This window comes from Phragmites australis, chromosome 14 (assembly GCF_958298935.1).
Source record: "Phragmites australis chromosome 14, lpPhrAust1.1, whole genome shotgun sequence".
Taxonomy (NCBI): Eukaryota; Viridiplantae; Streptophyta; class Magnoliopsida; order Poales; family Poaceae; genus Phragmites; species Phragmites australis.
In genome coordinates, this window is record NC_084934.1 from 23,061,302 (window position 1) to 23,081,104 (window position 19,803).

General features: G+C 42.8%; 1 protein-coding gene across 4 annotated transcripts; it reads right to left on the minus strand.

Annotated features, from left to right (window-relative positions):
• Positions 1-8,664: 8,664 nt before the first annotated feature.
• Positions 8,665-10,882, minus strand: LOC133891023 (cyclin-D6-1-like). 4 transcript variants are annotated; one of them, XM_062331711.1, is made up of 6 exons: positions 10,505-10,882; positions 10,302-10,394; positions 10,116-10,217; positions 9,794-10,001; positions 9,578-9,699; positions 8,665-9,202 (listed from the first exon to the last, which is right to left on the minus strand). In XM_062331711.1, exons 1-6 carry the CDS (start codon positions 10,685-10,687, stop codon positions 8,990-8,992), a joined length of 921 nt encoding a protein of 306 aa, XP_062187695.1. In that variant the 5' UTR covers positions 10,688-10,882; the 3' UTR covers positions 8,665-8,989. The 4 variants fall into 4 exon arrangements, with proteins under 4 accessions (XP_062187695.1, XP_062187693.1, XP_062187694.1 ...); XM_062331709.1 differs by having other exon boundaries at positions 9,569-9,699; XM_062331710.1 differs by having other exon boundaries at positions 10,499-10,882.
• Positions 10,883-19,803: the final 8,921 nt, after the last annotated feature.

Sequence of the window (19,803 nt, forward strand, 5' to 3'; positions counted from 1 at the left end):
AGAAGGCCATAGATTCAACCAAGCTAAATAAGCTGCAGCAAGACATGGTCGAGACTCTAACCCAGCTTGAGACGTTGTTCCATCCATCATTTTTTATATCATGGTGCATCTCATTGTTCACACTGTGAAAGAGATACGAATTCTTGGTCCCATATTTCTGCATCAAATGTACCATTTCGAGAGGTTCATGGGAGTTCTTATGAAATATGTTTGTAACCAAAATCGGCCGGAAGGCTGCATGTCCGAGGGCTGGGGAACCAATGAGGTCATTAATTTCTGTGTTAACTATATAAATCTCAAATCGATTGGTGTGCCTATATCTTGCCATGAGAGGAGGCTAATGGGGAAAGGGACGATAGGTGCAAACTCATTCCACACTAACGATCCTGTTTCATTCACGCAAGCATATTTCGCAGTTCTACAATAATCATTTGTAGTGGACCCATATATCGAAGAACACTAGAAGATACTACGCACCAGAAACCCAGGGAAGTCCGATGTTTGTATCGCGCGAGAGCACTGAGATCATTTTGGTGCTTTGTTATGTAGACAGGTGATGGATAAGCAGATAGAGTGTGCTCAGTTGAATGTGTTGGCTCACGGACCGTTAACTACAATCTTCACATTCCAAGGATATGACATAAATGGCTATACATTTTATACGAGAGCTTAGGATAATAAGAGCTTCAACCAAAATAGCGGTGTCCATATAAATGCCTACGACTGCAATAGATATAGTGAGACCTACTACGAATTCATAGAGGAGATCTAGGAGCTCGACTATGAAGTGTTAAAGGTTCCTCTTTTTCGGTGTCAATGGATCAAACTCCCAAGGGGTGTGAAGATCGACAAGTACGGTACGACTACAGTGAACCAAAAATTTGTTGGATACAGGGAAGAACCATTCGTACATACGAATGATGTTATGCAAGTCTTCTATGTAAAGGACCCGGACCCAACTAACAAGAAGGAGCGTCACGTGGTTCTTCAAGGAAAAAGAATGATTGTCGAAGTGAAGAATGTTGTTGATGAGGAAGACTACAATCAATTCGATGCACTACCTCATTTCGGATAGGACGTCGATCTAGGTCCCATGAAAGACACCGACGAACCTCCCTATATACGTTGTGATCATAATGAAGGGCGAATCGTTAAGACAAAGTAACTAAATTGTATTAATTACTATGTATAAATTTATTTTAGATGCAAGTATACCTCACTTTGGTTATGGAAGCTTCAATTTCTCTGCATGCGGGTGAAACTAAAACAAATTGTTTGCACCCCGCGGTACTAATAGTGAAAGGGTTTCACTGCCGATGGACATATTGGGCCAGCAGTGAAACTATTTTCATTGCCAGTGGATTTATTAAACCGACAGTGAAAATAGTTTCACTACCAATCATCCTATTAAGGCGGAAGTGAAGGTACTCTTTCAAATTTAAATAAATATGTATTATGATTTTATGTTAACAAAATGTTAATAAATATAGACAGTACAAACTCAATCGAAAACTCTTGAGTAGCCCAGTGATTTGCTCGTTCTTACTTGGTGTAGGTCGTGGATTTGATTCTTTGGGCACGCGCGAAACTAAAATAAATTTTTACACCTCGCGGTGCCAATAGTGAAAGGGGTTTCACTGTCGGTGGACATATTGGACCGGCAGTGAAACTACTTTCACTGCTGGTAGATTTATTGGGCTGACAGTGAAAGTAGTTTTACTGTCGGTCGTCCTAATAAGCTGACAGTGAATGTACTCTTTTGCTGTCGGTGCTCATATTGAGCCGACAGTGAAAGCCCTCCCCTATATAATTGCTCAACAACTGCCCTCTGACACTTAGAAAAATTTTCCCAGCATCTGCCCTCCACGCCGAAACGCCTATCGCCTCCTCCTCCCCGACACTGTCGTCCCTGCCGCATCCTCCCCAACGCCGTCATCCCTGGAGCCCCATCGTCCCCGTCTCGGAGGTCGCCATCCCCGGAGCCCCGTCATCCCCGTCCCGGAGGCCGTCGTCCCCTTCCCCAGAGCCCTGCCGTCTCCATCCCGCTCGTGATACCGTCATCCGCGCTCGCTCGTCTTACCGACCGATAGAGCAAAAGTAAATTTTATCATCACCTTTCTCCCTACTCTGTTAATATGGACAACAGGTTACATGTGGTTTATGCTCTGTGATGAAAGAATGCATTGAGACTGGGCTTGATTTCTGAGTACACTAGCATAGACCTAGATGTTAGTTATTGTATGTTCGGTTCTGTACCTGTACACTGATAAATCCATGTTGTTTTGGCTATTCAGTGCAATACATGTTAAATTGATCCATGGATGTGTGCTGCTATGAGTTCAAGTCTGTCTAATATACTTGATACTTGGTAAATTATTATGTTAGCTTCTCTAAGCAGTCATTTTGCAAACTGATATTCAGTTCTCCTACCTCGGCACTTTCTTATTTGTTCTGTTCAGAGTTTGTGTACTTTGTTGGTATAGGAGCCATGTCCATGATGATGTCTTAAATTTTGAAGAACCAGATCAGGTTCTATTTGTTAGCTGAAATCTCATAAACATTGCCATGTATATGATGTATTCACTAGAACAATTAGGGAGCAAAACTTTAACAGTTCTGGGGCCAATTGTTATTCAATATCTGAGAGCACTTTTACACAAATTATGTTCATGTTGTCCATTACTTTTTGTATACATGATTAGAGATATTGTCCTTTATGGCTTGTTGTCTTTTTATCTCAAGATCATGTGTAATGAATACTCTTGAATATTCTCTTGTATTTTGATATGTGGTATAATATCAATGCTTTTGAAATACTAGTTGGTTTGGCTATCCAGTGGCATACAAGTGCAAAGAGCATTAGCGTGGTTTGTAGTATATCATTTTTGCATATTTTCTGAAATTTAGGACTGCTATGACATGGTATGTTGTTCATCGTGGTAGGTAAAATGGAGTATTATCCAGTTAGGAGGAATGACATGCACAAGTTAATGGATTTAAAGAAACATGTTACAAAGGATACAAGTCTAAACATGAAGCTGTTGCGGTATACAACAGCCAAATCATCCAAACCGAGCTAAAATTGGCTAACTTCGAAAATAAGAAGAAGTATGATGTCACATGTAAGGATGTTATAATCATAGTTCTAGTTGTAATCATCATTATTTTGCTATGTAAGATGATGTGACTTGTAAGATCAATGTGTCAATTGTCATTATCTCTATGCCTATTTTGCTTCATAAGATGCGACATCTTTTTTTAAATGTGTTCATAATATACTCAATTATAATATTGTATATGTACATATTCTATCTATCGACTCCTTCATAGTTATCTTACTCTTTCGACAACCTCTCTCCCTCCCTCGTCGGCTTTATCTATATCTGTAGAATATTCAACCGCTCATCATCATCGCATGCAAAACTTTCAGGAAGGGATGGTACCACCAACCATCGATCCGGCCTAGGTGCCAGAAGGGGATGTAGTGCCGCCGTCAAATATTGAATAAGGTAGCCCAAGCCACTACCTCAACCTGGAACAAACAGACGCCTGTGGAGGCGATGAGATAATTCATAAGTAGATGAATGCATCTGTTCTACATGTTATCGTATATGTTCCCAATAGTTTTTTTTTTCTTATGCGCATATACTTGATGCTCCGAAGGGTCACGACAATGAGTAATCCCAGGAGCGGTATTATGTTCGAGGTCCCTCGAAGATGCATATGGGATAATTTGTGATCATGTAGGTCTCACCAATAGGGGAGCCAACTGCACTTGAGAGAGTTCTGAGGTCATACAAGTCAGTCTGTGGGATTACCCCGCAGAGGAGGGGGCGATCACTATAGGAGAGAACGAGCACACATTCATTGCGTGGGAGAGGGCTTACATAGTGTTTTCACCAAGGATAGCTACCGAGAATCTCTACTCTCCACTACGCCCCGAGCCGCTGTCACCTCGAAGATCTCCCTCTCCTCAACCATCTCCTAAAAGAAGTCCACCTCCTTAGCCATCGCCTCGAAAAAGTCCTCCGCTCAAGAAACAGCACCATCAACAAGCCAACCATCAGCTCGAAAACAAGATCAAGTTCTAAACCATCCAAGCAGACGATATCATCTAAGAATCTAGTGGCATTTAAGAAGTTGGCGGAACCCAAGGATGTCTATCCACTCACTGATGAGGAAACCAAAAAGATTGTGGACGCCAGTGTCATGACTCATTTCTATCCTCCACCACCTCCATCGAAGCCTGTTGTGCCTGAAGATACCATGAAATATTTCATAAATATGGACAAATCTAAATAGATGGGGGTGACTTTAATTAAGCCGCTGAGTGACTATGAACGCATCAGTAAGAAGTAGGCTAAAAGCAAATCAGTTCCAATCATTCAGGATGCTTCTGGACTATCATCAAAAGAACTAGCGCGGCTTACTGTGGGAGTGAATATTGCAAAGTTGGATGTTACATGGCCGTTTAAGTTGACCAAACCTTTGGTCAAACCAGATATAGAAAGAAACCTTACAACTCAAATGCACTGATTACATCAGTGGTACTTGGATCAATCCAGGCAGGATTTGCAGACGTTCCTCATAAGATACACAAAAGAATATTTTCTCAACGGGGACGGCTCCTTCTAGGTGTATTTCAAGGACTTGTATGAACTGTACAAGGAAGATGCTCTCGACGTGGCTACAGTCAAAGTATGGACTCTGTAAATGATGTATATATATAAATCATGTTATATGATCTTCTACCTTGAAATTGCATGGTTAACTTCTCTATTTTGTACAATGGATAACCACACATGCATACAACAATTTGATCGTAAACTAGGATTCATCAATCCCGGACTTATGAACCAGATGCTTATAAGGGAGAGTCCAGACTTCACCGAGAACTACATATTGAAGTGTTTGCTTCGCCACCAATACAATAAATTCATACTCTTACCCTACAGCTATGAATACGTGCTTGCGCGCCTAGGCGTTCTGCTTTTATGTGCAACTCGATTCTAGTACTAATTTGCTATGGTGACATAATATTCCTACAATTTTTATTGGATCCTCCTTGTATTCCACCCAGACTTGAGCAAGATCATTTTCTTGGACTCACAAAAGAGAGTTCAGATGACTTACCAAAACCTCATCGACATGCTAAACAGGTAAACTCGATCATTTCATCGTCTCGACGATTGCTTCTAAGTTTAATTGATATTCATATTCACGTACAGGGCGTACACAAGATATCGTAAAAAGAGTGTTATTCACTTTCCATTCAGGAAGGAGTATAATGTAAAAACCGACTTTCCGGTACGCACGGAATATTCATGTCTTGCATTTCTTGCTGAATAAAAAGGTTCAATTCGTTCCACTGACGAATCATTTCCTCTTGAAGTGTATGAGGCAGCCACCTGGCAAGAATCTCTGCGCATTTTATGTTCTAACTTTCATGCACAGAGTCAGCTCGAATGGAGACGCTGTCAGATTCAATGATCTTGAGGTATGAAATAACATATTGATGCCTTCTTTTTAATTTCTACACGTGTTCAAGGACTAATTCTTTTGATTTTTCAAACACAGCGCTCCAAACTACACACAAAAGAGTTACAACCTGTAGAAATGAATGCCCTTCAAGAATAGATCGTCGGGTTCTTCATGTAACATGTTATCAACTCAAACGGTGAGTTTCATGAACCGATTGTGTCGTCGACCAGTGACAAACCTTCAGATTACACCGTACCTTCTAGTACAGAGTATGTGACAAGGAGGAAGTCTACCTAAGGGTTAGATGGCTTACATATCGCCAAATGATACCATTTTAATAAAGGACATTAATTACTATGTATTAATGAAGGTGTATTTCGGAGTTGGTACCATCGGACGACTCTTCGACAGAATGGCCTTACAACGATGATGCGAAGGAAGAGCAAGAAGTAGTGGCCCGTTAGTGAGCCAGATGAGAGGTTGGCCCGTCAGTTGTGCGCTACAGAGGAACAAGAAGCAGCCTCCCATAAGCGTACCTAGGAGAAGGAGGACGAGAGGGTGGCCCATCAGTACGCTACGGAGGAGGTCGAATGCTTAAACCGTACTAGCATTCAGGAGTTGGACTTCGATGTCTTTGACACGCCGGCGAGCCTAGAGCTTAGGCGATGCTGCGATCGATCAGACGTGCTCGGGTCCTCCACTCCACCACCATCGGCGCCCTGCGTCCCCGCACGTACAGGCGCCATCAGTCGTCCACGCAGAGACACGGTCCTCATCGCGGGAGAGGTAGAGGGATATTGGATTGACTCGACTCGATTGACTTTTCGAGAGTGACCTGTGAGAACTATTATGTATATATATGTAACATGAATTACTATATATTAATAAATGTATCTTTATTATTGATGTACATTACATATGTCTTATTGTATGCATGTATTGAGTGGGAGAGAGATAGAGAGATCGAGGAGAGAGAGGAAGGATAGGATCGGAGTAGAAGGGGGAGGCACAACACTGCCGGCTGAAACCACCAGTCAGCAGTGATAACCCTTTTTACTGTCGGTCCACAAAACCGGCAGTGATATTCCCTAACTATTACTGACCGTTACCCAGTGCCGACTCTAAAACCGACAGTAAAAGAGATTTCTGTAGTAGTGCATGTTCTTGATACACAACTGATACTATCATGTTAGGATGTTTGTTACTATAGGAGGCTAGATATGAGGGTCACTCACAGTAAATATTCCAAAGTTTCGTAGAGACATGCTTGAAATGCCTGAATATCACATTAAACAATTCAATTTTGGTAGAAAACCGGATGAATCTCCCCGCATCTGAAACGTTGCATCAGTTAGTATAATTCCCAAGGTTATTGACTGTTGATTTAAGTTTCTAGCTTAGCCACGGAAGAAAAGTTTCGTTGCAAAACGAAATGTTGAGCTAGCTAGATACTACGAAACACAAGTTATGACACTTTTGGACATAGTTGTCGATTCGTTCCAGCGACCAGATCTAGGTGCCGGCGGCAAGAGCAACAGAATGCATGGTAGATGGCACTTGAGTGAGCCCGCCACGCACATCAACGTTGTTGCAATGTTTCGGGTGGAAAAGGGTGGCTAAAAAAGAACCCTACGACACATAGCGCCATACGCAGCGGCACTCATGATGTCACAGAGAGACTTAGGTAATGTCGTAACGTATGTTCAAGCTGCAGTCTTGTCAAAAAGAAAAGAAAGAAGCGTCGTTGAAGCAAATTAAGCATTACAGCTGAGTTTACACATTACAATACCAACAGCACTATCCATTAGATCATCATTGTCTACCTGTCTCAACTAGTCATCATTTTAGCTTTGTCTATAAAAAGAACAGGGAACGGTTAGTGTTTCAGTTTTTGACATGATTGATTGTATATATTCTAGCATATGTATCAATATAAGCATAGATGTAAAAACACATACCTATTATTAGACACAAGAAATACACAACATAATCGGCTCTCTATTCTCTAACAATATTCTGTCCACTGCCGTAACTATAATACCCTCTGACATATTTATCTGTGATCATAAGGTAGGTGCGCAAACGGCACCTTAGCATTACACCACCCCTACCTTTCTTTAGCTTGGAGGTGGCTCACTAAGCCTGGTAGCATTTCTCATATCTATTTTTGAACTAAATACATCCTTCCAAACAACATTTGCATTGGGAATTCTTTGTGTTAAAATAACTTCATACGAATTTTGAAGAATATCTTTCGTTACAGGATCTAATCCTACCCTATCATGTAGAACATGTGAATGAGCCTATAAATTTTTTACTAGCGTAGCTTTCCTACTATTTCCACAAGATTTTATAGAAGGAAAAATAAACACTCTAACCTCTTTGTTTCCCGTTTCACATAGCGCTATCTAAATGGCAGCTTATGTGGTCTTCTTAAAATGAATTCTTTTGTTTCTTCTATTCTTTTTTTTTCCGTGTATGCGCTCCAATGGGGGCCTCGGAACAGAGGAACCAGACGATGTTGGCACCCTTCTCAGTTCTCACCTTGCATAGGTGACATCAATTCACCGTGGACCCCAACCAAACACCAGGGCCCTCACCTCAGGATGCGTTCCACAGCCGCAGCCATGTGGTTCGTGCAGAATACGTCTACATAGACAAATACGCGTATAGTAAATACGTAGCCGTACGAGTACGATACGTATGGACGTGAGCCGTGTACAGCACCATGCAGGCAGCATGCACGAGGCGGGAGCCACGAGCGAACGCGGTGATGCGACCGTGCGTCCAGGTGGCGCGCATCCAGCGGCTTGCCAGACTGAAAAGGGAGCAAAGTACAAGGCTGCGCCCTTCTGTCCGGACACGTCGCACTCCTGGCACCGCCGTACCTTCCGTTGGACCACTGCCCTTTCAGTTTTTGATTTGTTTTTACTAAACGTCCAAAACAAAGGGTTATTAGTTATTACTATCACTCCCTTTTTTTTCATGATGAAATTATGTGAGATCTGAGTATACTGATAATCAGATAGAGAAAGAACACATGAAAACAGTAGAATAACAAATAAAAAAATATTAAAAATAATATAATAATGGCAAAGTATAAAAATCATGACCAAAAATCTACCGCCTCATGAAAAATCATAGAAAGCATACATAAAAGAGCGCAAAGAGGGGTGACAAGCAATATGCTTTTTGGTTTTTATTTTTCGCAATTTCACATCATTCTCTCCCGTCTCATCCAAAATATGTTCATCCACCTACTAGAGTCATGCCGCAAAAATTACCATAACTAGGCCCTCAAAAAAGACAGTTAAAAAGCGACTAAATGACAGCCACCACCACCCACCACCAATTCTATCCACCCCTACTTTACCTCGAGACTATTAAAGTAGAAAAAAAGAATTAAAAAAGAAAGCCAAAAAAATGAAAAAGGAGCAGGGCCAGTGTAATTTCCATCTCTTCCAGCCAGCCGTGGCAAGCCGGTTGACTCGGTCTCCCCTGCGGCCGCCTACCCCCACTGGGACGGTGGGCCCATGCAGCGCTTCTTCGCGTCGCCGCCGCCGTTGGCCGCCGATCCGACGGTCCAGTTGCTCTCGGAGGCGGAGCTGGCGCTGCGGTGGTACCCGAGCACCGTCACCGGCGTGTCGCCGCTCGCCGCAGCCCAGCCCGGCCCGACACCACACGCCGCCGCCATCACCTCACCGCACTCCCGCAGCTCCTCCTGGTCAAGGGAAAACGCACCAATAATCAGCACGAGACCCACCTGTTTCTGCAGATCTCGCATGCTTAGGCTCTCTACTCGGTAATCATTGAGGGGCTTGCCAGTAATATGTCCAAATCTTGAGGGTAATTCACGATGATCAGATTGTTAATTCCAGAGGTGAGAAAATAACAAAGTAACTGTGCGGCCAATTGCCCCATTTGCACCACTCAACGAGGAAAATTACTAATTAAAAGAGCTAAGCAGTGGTAAATAATTGGAACAGCGTTAATTCCGTTTGACGCGGAAGTGTTAATTGCGTGAATTAGTGGGGATTAAAGGGGGCTTAGTGGAAATAAACTGTATGGTTTATAAAGCAATGCTCACGCTATTTACAAAGGGGCAGGCGGCGACGCCGGCTTGGAACGCGGGGAGGTTCGCGGCGGCGACCTCTCCTGTGGCGGTGAGCAGCGCCGCGGCGGCCGCCACGGAGGGCGAGAACTCCGCCATCTTCACCTCTGCAAAAGGCACCGGAGCAAGAGTTCAGTAGAGCTCTCGCTGAGCCTGAAGGGGACAATGCTGGGGTTTCTTGGTCTCGCTCGGCGTACGTACCGGGCTGGGCGCGGAGGAGGAGGTCGACGGCGCGCGCCTTGACGGCGGCGACCTGTGGCGGGTGCCGCGGCGGCGGGTAGCACGCGGTGAGGAAGAAGCCGAGGAAGGCGAGCGGCGTGACGGAGCGCGCGCGCCACTCCAGGGCGCCCAGCACCACGCGCTCCATGCGTCGGATGGTCGCCGCGTCGAACATGAACTCCTCGTCCCTCTGCAACCCAAAACACCACAGAAAAAAAAACACCAGCGTTTTGAACCAGCAATCCCCAGACAAATTGCTAACCAAATCGGCACCAATAAACAACAGATACTCGTAATCTTGTACCTGGATATCGGCGATGGAGAAGGCGGCGACGCGCTGCATCTTGGCGGAGAGGGAGAGGCAGCTAATGGCGAGCAGCCTTGGCGCCCAGGTCTGCTGCTCGAACTGCATGGAACGACAGGGGATAAGATCAGAGCGAATTCTCGAACAAATCTTGGCAGATAGGACTTCCATCGTTCGCGTTCTTACGGGCAATTGGCGCTTGGAGAGGAAGCGATCCACGTAGTTGAGCGCGAGGTAGGCGACGCGCGGGTGCACGGCGAGCTCGCCGCCGAACCGCACCTGGACCGATCGAGGCCGGTCGGGTCAAGAAACAGAGGGGGCCGCAAGAAAGAACCGGAGACAGATAGAGAGGGACGAGCAGAGAAGAGGAATGCGGCGCGCACCCGTACCTTGGCGATGAAGCCGGCGGCGTCGCGGCGAGCGGCGGAGGCCGCGGTGGTGACGGAGGGAGAATGGTGGCCCCCGGCGTCGAGGAGGCTGGCGATCGGCTCGTCGGCGGGGCTGGTGAAGGGGTTCTCGAGGTCGAACTCGTACTCGTAGGCGTCCTCCTCCTGCTCCCGCTCCCCCGCCATATCCACGGCCGCGCCGCGCCCGCGCGAGGAGAGAGCCCAGGAACACGCCAAGAACCGCGAGTGGTGGGATTTATGCGGCAGAGGACGCCACCATTGCTGCGGCGCAGTGCTAGTACTAGCTCTGTCTGGTTGGGAGATGGCCTTTAATAGCAAGAGGGGCGGGACAATGGTACCAAAAGGTGGGGATTCGGGGTTCTTTTTGTAAAGATCGGGAGGAGGAGGAGAAAGAAAAGAAGGGAGAGGAGGAGGATGTAGGGAGAAGGTTCAAGAAAGCTTCTTGTGGTGGCCCACCTGTCAGTGAGGTGAAACTGGACCTCACGCAAGGCCTAGGCCTATCCCGTAGCGGCGACGGTACTGCTCCCCATGCGTCTTTGACAGCTCAGATCCAACACGCAAGAAACTGATAATTTCTTGCTTAAAATGCTGGTGCTGCTAAACAACCTTCTTCTTCTCAAAGTACACTTAATATGGTTCCTCCGCTTGTGCCTTTATTTTCCCCTAAACGAAATGCCTCCTCTCTTTTTTTAGACACGAAATGTTTTCTCAAGGCTGCATGTATTAGACCATCTTCAACCATAATTTTTTCATCCAGTTCCTTTCCCGAATTCACTTCTTGTTCTCATTTCCTTTATATTTTCTCATCTCTAACAGTTTACTTTCGAAGGGATTTGTGAAAGTAAAGGAGAGAATTTTGTTCTGAAGGGAATGAACTTAGGAATCCTTTTATGATAAGAAATTGTTAGTGCTAAAAGAAAAGAAAAACCTTTTATAAAGAGATTTTGATTCTCGACGAAAATCTAGAGATGGTGTTAGTTTTGCAGAATTTTGTTCAGCTTTTTTTCGAGGCCAATACCACACCATAGTACAGTGACACGCCTCACATATGTCTTTTATAGCAACATCACGTGCTTTGTTGGTGAGGATATTCTGCACTATTAGTCCTTCATTGGCTCCTGTACTCCCACTCGTTGAATAGAGCAGTAACAACTTTCGAAATGTTTTGTGTAAGATCGTCGGTGAGTTGTGTACTACACAGATGGTCTCGTATCCGTATGATCGCACTCTGTCTTGCGTCCACAAGTTCTCCGCGCTCACTTCTTTCTGCTGCGTCCTCTCTCTCCTATTGTCACGTTAGCTCGCAAACCTTGTTGCGCAAATCTTTCCGCACTAGCTGCGTGCTCACAAGATTGCTGCCATTGAGGCGCCTCCTGCACCTCTATGCTCCTCTCACCTTAAAACTCTAACTAATTAGCAGTACGGGATCCAGAGCCGCCATCGCAACCGTTGATTGAAGTGTTTCATGGTGAAAGTTTTCAATGTTTCTTCGGATTATTGTTGCAAATCCAGTTTTGTTTGAAGTAGTATGGGCACAATTAATTTGAAAGTTGACTTCACATATTGGAACTTGGAGTTGTTAATTAAGGGTTTAAGGTGCATTGTGGGGGTTGAAGTCATTCTTCTAGAGCTGAAAATTTGAATCAGTAGACTTGAGATTATTTATTTGTATTCAAAATAAAGTGTTATGTATTATAGTTGAACCTTGTTGGAGATTTTATGTTAAAAATTGAATTTGTTGTTCAAATTTGAGTTAAAAGCGTAATGATTCGGCATTTGGATGGTAGTTAAGAGGAGGAAAAGGATGATGTGAACTGCTTCCATGAATTTCTTTATCATGGAAAGTCGTATGATAATGGTGTTGTTTTATCGATCACGAGACAGTTTAGATAGGTGAGATTTCATCATGTCTTTTTTTTTTGCGCCATCATCATCCAAACATGGGGGTAAGGATGTTATCTCTACCCTTATTTCTTTCTATAAACTCTTTTATTGTTGCTTCGGTCTAAAATGCCGATATGGTACGTTGTTAATACTAACAGACATGGTGCGACTATTATGGATACATGAACGTAGTCTGACAGTTCCAATTCTTAGAGAAATTAAGTTAATTCAGGAAGTGAAGTTCGCCACAAAATTCACGTACAAATCATGTGTTTAAAAGGTAATCATCTCTTAGAGGAGGGGTACGATGGAGCTGTGTGAGTACTACTTTATCCAACATGATACAAACCCTAGCGTCCACCTATTTACACTGTGCGAGTGCGCTCGATGTTTTAACCATGTGCCATGGTGATATGAGCATGTGATAGTATGCATATCCATGTGTGTTGTGCGCGCACAATGGTGTGGGTGTGGGTGTGTATGTGTTTTCCTTATAGTGTAGAGAAATTTCTATGTTGTAGGAGGCATGGTATGGTATTTTTGGTGAATAAGATTTCATTGGGACGCCAATGTGGCAAATGATGTGTGCTGTTGTCCATGGCTATATTCCGTTTTGACCGCGTCCCATCCCTCTGTGCTCTCAAAGAGCAGTGGTCAACACCTAGTCCAGAGCACCAGACCCCCGCCCACACCACCGCATGTTTCCACCCAAACGTCCCCTGTCTTGGCGGCCTCATATTACTTAGTTTGTTTTTAATAGATTGTGGCTTTAGACTTTCTGTTTAACCAAGGAATTGGATGTGGTTATTGAATTTTGTTTGTTAGTTTTTATAATATTTTTTTTATTTCTTAGCACACCAAAATTAAAAAAACTTATTTTAATTTGTTTCTCAACTTCTAGTTGGTTCCAATCACATCCGCTGCTCAGTCAGTGTAAAAAAACCAAAAGACAACCTTTTGAATAACTTTTTTCTTTTTCTTTTTTTAAAAAAGAAAAAAATCTATCCAAAGAATGCCTTACTACTCTTGTACTCCATGCCAACCGATGCACTGATGCGGGCCTGGCTGCCCCTCGTCTGACCGTCTCAGGGTGCTCGCTTCTGCCGTTCTGCGGGTCCGGGACCAACCATGCCATGCCAGATGACAGGTGCACCCCTCACTGCAAGAACGCCAGTATGCTCTTGGGAGTCGGAACTCTCCGGACGCCGCACTTTTCGTGTCAGGTGTCAAGCGTCAACTGTTTGCTCTGGCCAAATGTAATTCTGATGGGTTTTAGCTGATTACACTGGAATCCAAGTCGCTGCATGGGCGCCGAAGCATGCAAAACCTGCACCTGGCTGGAGATTGGCCGTGTATTGCTGATTTGCTTCCATGTGTCGCTCCCGTCAGTCTCTTAATCCGCCAATAATATGTTGGTTTCGTCATCATTAGTTGATGGGCCTTATCATGACAAACTGTAATTTACGTCTCTCTTATTAGTAACTTATTCAATGTACATACACTAGCATTGTCTTCTGCTGGCGTACATGCAAATAGAAAACGTGGAATAACCCCTCTCGTGCCACTGCAAACTTAAAACAGTCTAGTGTCACTTAAAATTTAGGCCCACATGTCATAAGATAAATTTAGGCTCACATGTCATAAGATAGTTGGTCACATGCAAGAGATTAGGAAAGTATGCAGTGGCAAACAAGTAATTGCCGCTTGGTCAATGTACACGTAATTTTAGCATGCAGAGGAAGTGTATACCATATATGAAGCCTAGAACCTTGAGGAGAATCATCTAGAGGTTTGATGCTCACTTGACGCTATAGAATTGTTGACGATTAGTAAATACTTATATTAAGTAGGGATATTTGTTTATGAACCGTGCGTATCGAGGAGGATGATGCAATATTTTATATAGATTCACGCCTCATTTAGAATAATAGTCATGCATCTTGTATTGTCTTTATTAATCTTAGGAGAACACAATTATAATGAGGATGTGTCTAGATCTACTCATATGGATATCGACAAGTTTTTTCGTGTTCTAGATCTTAAATCTCTTGTCGGATAAATTTGATCGTGACTTGAATCTATATTGGATCTCAATGAATTATTTCTACTTTCTATCCGACCTTGTATTGATTGTCTATTTGGCTTTGTCTCGTCTGTTTAGCCTGTCTGACCCCCTCTTGAAGTAACTTCTCTCTTTATATAGTCAGGTTGGGAAAGCATATTATACTCGGAGTCTTAACCTTCCCGGATTGTATTATGTGGATATTTCTTTGCTCATCCGGGGTAGTTTTCATGTGAAACATGAACTGCGTGAAATATCCGCACATGTCTTATTCCTTTCGTGACGGTTATTAAACCCATCGTACAAGGTAATGTATGTACGATGATATTTCATCCTCATAATATATCATATTTTTAATAAGTATATAATTATTAAATCCTCATGACAACAAATGGCATGGCACTCCACACTCAGCTCTATATATGCAGCATTACGATTCTTGTGGTCCAGACTGCGGTTAACTCTGTTTTTTAACTAAACTCTCATTTATGTTTAACCCCAACGAAAAGAAAATGAAGTTGGCAAGGAGAAGGGAGCGATGTGCCTTTTTGGTTAAGGAGAAGAAGAGATCTCGGATAAGAATGCCACCTAGGGCAACGTAACTAACCTAGTTGCACACCTAGTCACAGCGGCGAAGCCACATTGAACTAAGATGGTGTACAGGCACCAGAGTAGAAACAAGTTTTAGTACTGATCAGCAGCGTATCTGATCATCTAAAATAACTCAAATTGTCAATGTTGCTTCAAAATTATGCGAGTGTACACCACCACCACAGATTTCTTTCTTACCCTCTGCCCAGTCAGGCTCAGGCAGCCACCCGCGCATCACGGCCTGCTCCTTTTTCCATCTCGCGAAGGAGCTTGACTTGTGGAGCACATCATGTCACCACGTCCCCGTACAGGTCTGCAGGTGATATGAAATCGATAACACTGGTGTTGAAAGGGCTCAAGACTGATGTGACCATGAGGGAACGCGATGGCTCACCCCAAAGTCTACTAATAAACCCAGTGGGCTATTAGGTGGCTGCCGCGGCGCCTCTGACTACGGGTTGAAAATTTCAAGGAAAAAGATACGGCGTCGTCAGCCGATTTAACTGGGTCCAAACTCTTTGGAAAAAAATAATGGAGTATCTTGCAATGTGCATAGTACTAACTGTTTTTTTTAAGTAAGGAATAAATGTTACCCGGCAGTTCTCCGACCCTACGAGCTACAATCATTCCATTTTAGCACAGGAAAAGAACTGACCGCATAGTTTGCATGTACTGGTTAATTTTGACTTTGATTGATTAAGTTTTGAGTGACAATAATTTTTAATACATCTAATTATGCAGCATAAAGGTGGTATCTTTGTATTTGTAATCATAAGTGCTTTACTAACATTCTATATTTAGAGTCATTCATTTTTATATTGCTTATAAAGTAACTGTCAAGTTTGATAAGTCAAAGTCAAAAGTAACCAATAAATATGCAAATGGAGGAACCGACTATCACTAACATGGGGACCAAGCACATAATTTACCATGTACTGTTACTTTTTGAAAGATGAAAGATTGGAATAATTAGGAGAAGTTAAGCATCTACATTTTAAGAAACAAGAAAGTCACCTAACTCGAATAAGAGAAGACTAAATATGTATAGTGGAAGTATATACGCATACCTCACAAACTGATACTCTCTTCAGTCATAAATACATATCATTTTAGAGAAAACACGATCTCCAATGCCTAATTTTGACTACTATTTTTATTAGAATATGTTTATAAAATTCATTAAATTTGTGATATTACAAAATCATTTTTAAGACAAATCCACCCATATTTATTTAAGGTTTTCAAATTAAATATTTTGAAAGTTATTGTTAATCAAAATTTTAAAAAGTTTAACCAAATCTTTTTTAAGATGACATGTATCTATGAACCAAGGGAGTATACTTGTTGCTGGTTGCACCATTTTTTTCTGAGAGCGTAGAAGCATACCTCTCATGCCACTAACACGTCAACTATAAGCAAGTGGAGACCCAAAATTCCCATGCCCTGTTCCGTCTATATAACAGCCAGTTTCACGGCTACCAAGCGATTTTCCGGGCTCCCAGTCCCATGCATGGGTAACATCTGCCTGCGTCGCCATTGCATCGCCATTGCACTGTCGTTCGCTCATGTATATCCGTGTTCGCTCTCTTGGACCAGCGTGCTTGTTCGTGTGCCTCGCAATCTATGCGTGTGAGAGCTTGTATTCTAATCCCTCCTCGCAGTGCGCAGGATTTGCAGTAGTAGGAGGGCATCTCTGCACTCCGTGATCTACTACCGATCTTGCAGTTTGCGGTGCAGGGTATCTCTAGTTCCTCTGGAGCCGCTGCATCTGCTTTTTGATCCATTGCAGCGTCTACTGACTGAGAGATATGCTTCTCCCCTGTTTTTGTTTTCTTCTTTTGAAAGTAGTTCTAGAGATGACAAATGTACAAAGCCAATAAAAAAATGCGAGTGAGGGTTTTTGTCACATGCTTCGTTACCTTCTTTTCCTTTCTTTAACAGTGGCTTTATGATTTAATATTAAGATGCTAAATGTACAAAGTCAATGTAAAATGAGCGCCGAGACCGACCATGTATATATAACAACCCTTAGGCTGATTTTAGCAACAGCACCGTTGTGCAAGCGACAGGTACATCTCAAGAATGTGGCTTCTAATTCGTACACCGGTCTTGGCGTGCAATTCTCCTCTCTCTACTCAAATCAGAGCAGAAGGGGCGTTATCACAATCATGAGGGAGATCCATGATAGAAGTTTGGATGCAGAAGGCTTGTGGAAGCTTGGGAAAGGACTTGGGAAATTCATTCATTCACTCCCATGCATCTATGGCAGTGGATGGTACTCCAATATGCACCATAGACCGTTGTAGAAGGAGCAAAGAGCATAGGTTTGAACAAGCCAAAATGATGAAAAAGGGAGTTCAATGTGAGAATAAAGGTTTTGCCACATTGCTCCACATAGAGATGAGGGCAATGCCCTTGTGTAGACTCAAATGAGTTGCGAGAATGAAGGACAATATGCGACCACATATGAAACAAATGTTAATATCCAAAGCTATGTTTCGATCACCATCCCATTCTTCAAACCAAAGACCCCCCAAGTATGTTCTATTTGTTACTTCTTCTCATGCGTGATAAATATTTTCTTCATGTTATACAGATGTTAATATCCTAATAGATATCCTAATACCCAACACAAACTACATGTTCTCTAACTATGCCATGCACATGGTGGCCACATGGGCGACTCCATGAAAAGGAGCAACCATGCCTGACCCAGCCAAGATCTCCTAGGACTAGTGTTGTGGCGCTGAAGTCCCAGCAGATACCAGTCCAAAAAACATTCCAAACTTCATTTAGGTCCTTCCTCTTTTCTTAGTCCTTTGTCCTCACAACATCTTAATCAGAGTACTGTATTATCATAAAGACATAAGCTTGGTGAGAATAAGCCTTAGCTTGGATGGACAGTGGAAGTGGTTGTACCCATACTCATCATGGATCAAATCACACGTTTGCTTCTTGTGTGTCTTCCTAAGATGAATTTTTTTTAGTGATAGGCGACGTACCCATCGATAGCGAGGCATCAGAGACAGTGTTGGTATATAGAGCATGCTGCTGCTCAAGCCGTGTCTGTAGCACGTCTAGCAAACAGCCAACACTCTTGTAGCTTATCTGACATGATCGTTTGCCGGTTTTTGTGCACACTAACAACTAGATATACTTAGTATGGCTAGATAATCTCTACTCTAATAAACTGTATATCTTGTGCAGGTACTCTACATATATTAGAATCATAAATAAAAATATTGTTGCGTGATATTTCGTTCCTTCTTTCATGATATTAGACGATTGAGTTCTAATCCGATCTTAGCCTCCTCTGCTCCCTGCCATGGACAACTACAGCATCCACCAGGTTGCCCAACCCAAGACTCTTGTTGATTCCCTTAGGACATATTTGGTTGCCCGTATAGCCCTAGCCTGGCTCGTATTAGTGAGCCATGCTCATTTGAGCCAGGCTGTGTGCATGCAATGCCACTTTGTTTGGTTGACTACATGTGATCTGCCTAGCTAAGAAGAGATCATATTTGGTTACTCGCATGAGTATGTGTTGCATTAGATTGAAATAAAAAAGTAAGTGTTAATATGATGTTTATTTTGCTTAAATACACTATATAGTACTTAATTTATCATAATAAGACTTAATCCAATTTAAAATGTACTAATATGAGTTAATATTCACTAATCATATGCTAATACCATCATTATTTGAGCGCATGTTTGCATCCCGCAAGTCTGTCTCTGGAGAAACAACCAATTTCTACGCTTCCACTTAGCCAGGCTGAGAAGCCCTTTTTGCATCCCATGAGCTAGGCTCAGGAATGCATGCATGCAACAACTACTCCCTGCATCCCACAAGCCAAACTTAACCATATGCAGACAACCAAACACATCCTTAGTATATCCAACATAAAAGCCTACATCCCATTCAATATGCATTAAATGATCCAATTTGGCACATTGCCATGACTGAAAAATTATGTGCTCTCTCCTTGAACAACACTTTGGGATCTTATCCTCCCACCCTCCAATGCGAACATTGTTTCTGAAAAATGGGTGTTTCCTTACAAGTACTTATGGCTATCTTGATGCTATAAGTTGTGTTCTCTATGGTTTCACTCAATAGTGCGGAGTCAATTATGATGAAACATTATGTCAGGTGGTTAAGCCCGCCCGCCACTATTCTCACTATGCTCACCCTTTCCTGCTTCTCTTGATTGAACTGTCCATCAATTAAATGTGCAAAATGCTTTCCTTCCTCCACGACCATGTCAATGAAACATTCTATGCTCAACAACCCTCCGATTTTGTTGATCCTGACAAGCTATGCCATGTATGCCGTTAAAATATATCTCTTTATGGCTTAAAACAACTCGTGCATAGTTTCATTGTTTTACTATGCACATTCAGTCCATCATTTTTTTTCTCCAAATTCAATCCCTCTCTATTCATCTACAAGCAAGGTACCCATCTTGCATACATTTTACTTCATGTTGATGACATAATTCCCACCACCTCATCTTCCTCTCCATGTCATCACATTGTCTCCTTGCTTTGGCAAGAATTTTCCATGATCGATCTTGGTCCTTTGAATTTCTTTCTTGGCATTTCTATCACTCGCACCCCGGTTGGTTTCTTTCTTTCTCAAGAGAAATATGTAGCTGAAGTTCTTGAATGTGCCAAAATGCAGTCCTGCAAACCTTATCTGACACCCAATGAAACTTGCTGCAAGCTTTCTTCTTCTTTGGGT

What these genes read in the sequence shown, in the direction of transcription:
- LOC133891023 (XM_062331708.1), bottom strand. Translation starts at nt 10,687, where the DNA reads ATGGCGGGGGAGCGGGAGCAGGAGGAGGACGCCTACGAGTACGAGTTC. An exon ending in GCTTCATCGCCAAGGTACGG is followed by an intron (nt 10,395 to 10,498) that starts GTGCGCGCCGCA and finishes CGATCGGTCCAG; the next exon opens with GTGCGGTTCGGCGGCGAGCT. An exon ending in TCTCCATCGCCGATATCCAG is followed by an intron (nt 10,002 to 10,115) that starts GTACAAGATTAC and finishes TTTGGGTTGCAG; the next exon opens with AGGGACGAGGAGTTCATGTT.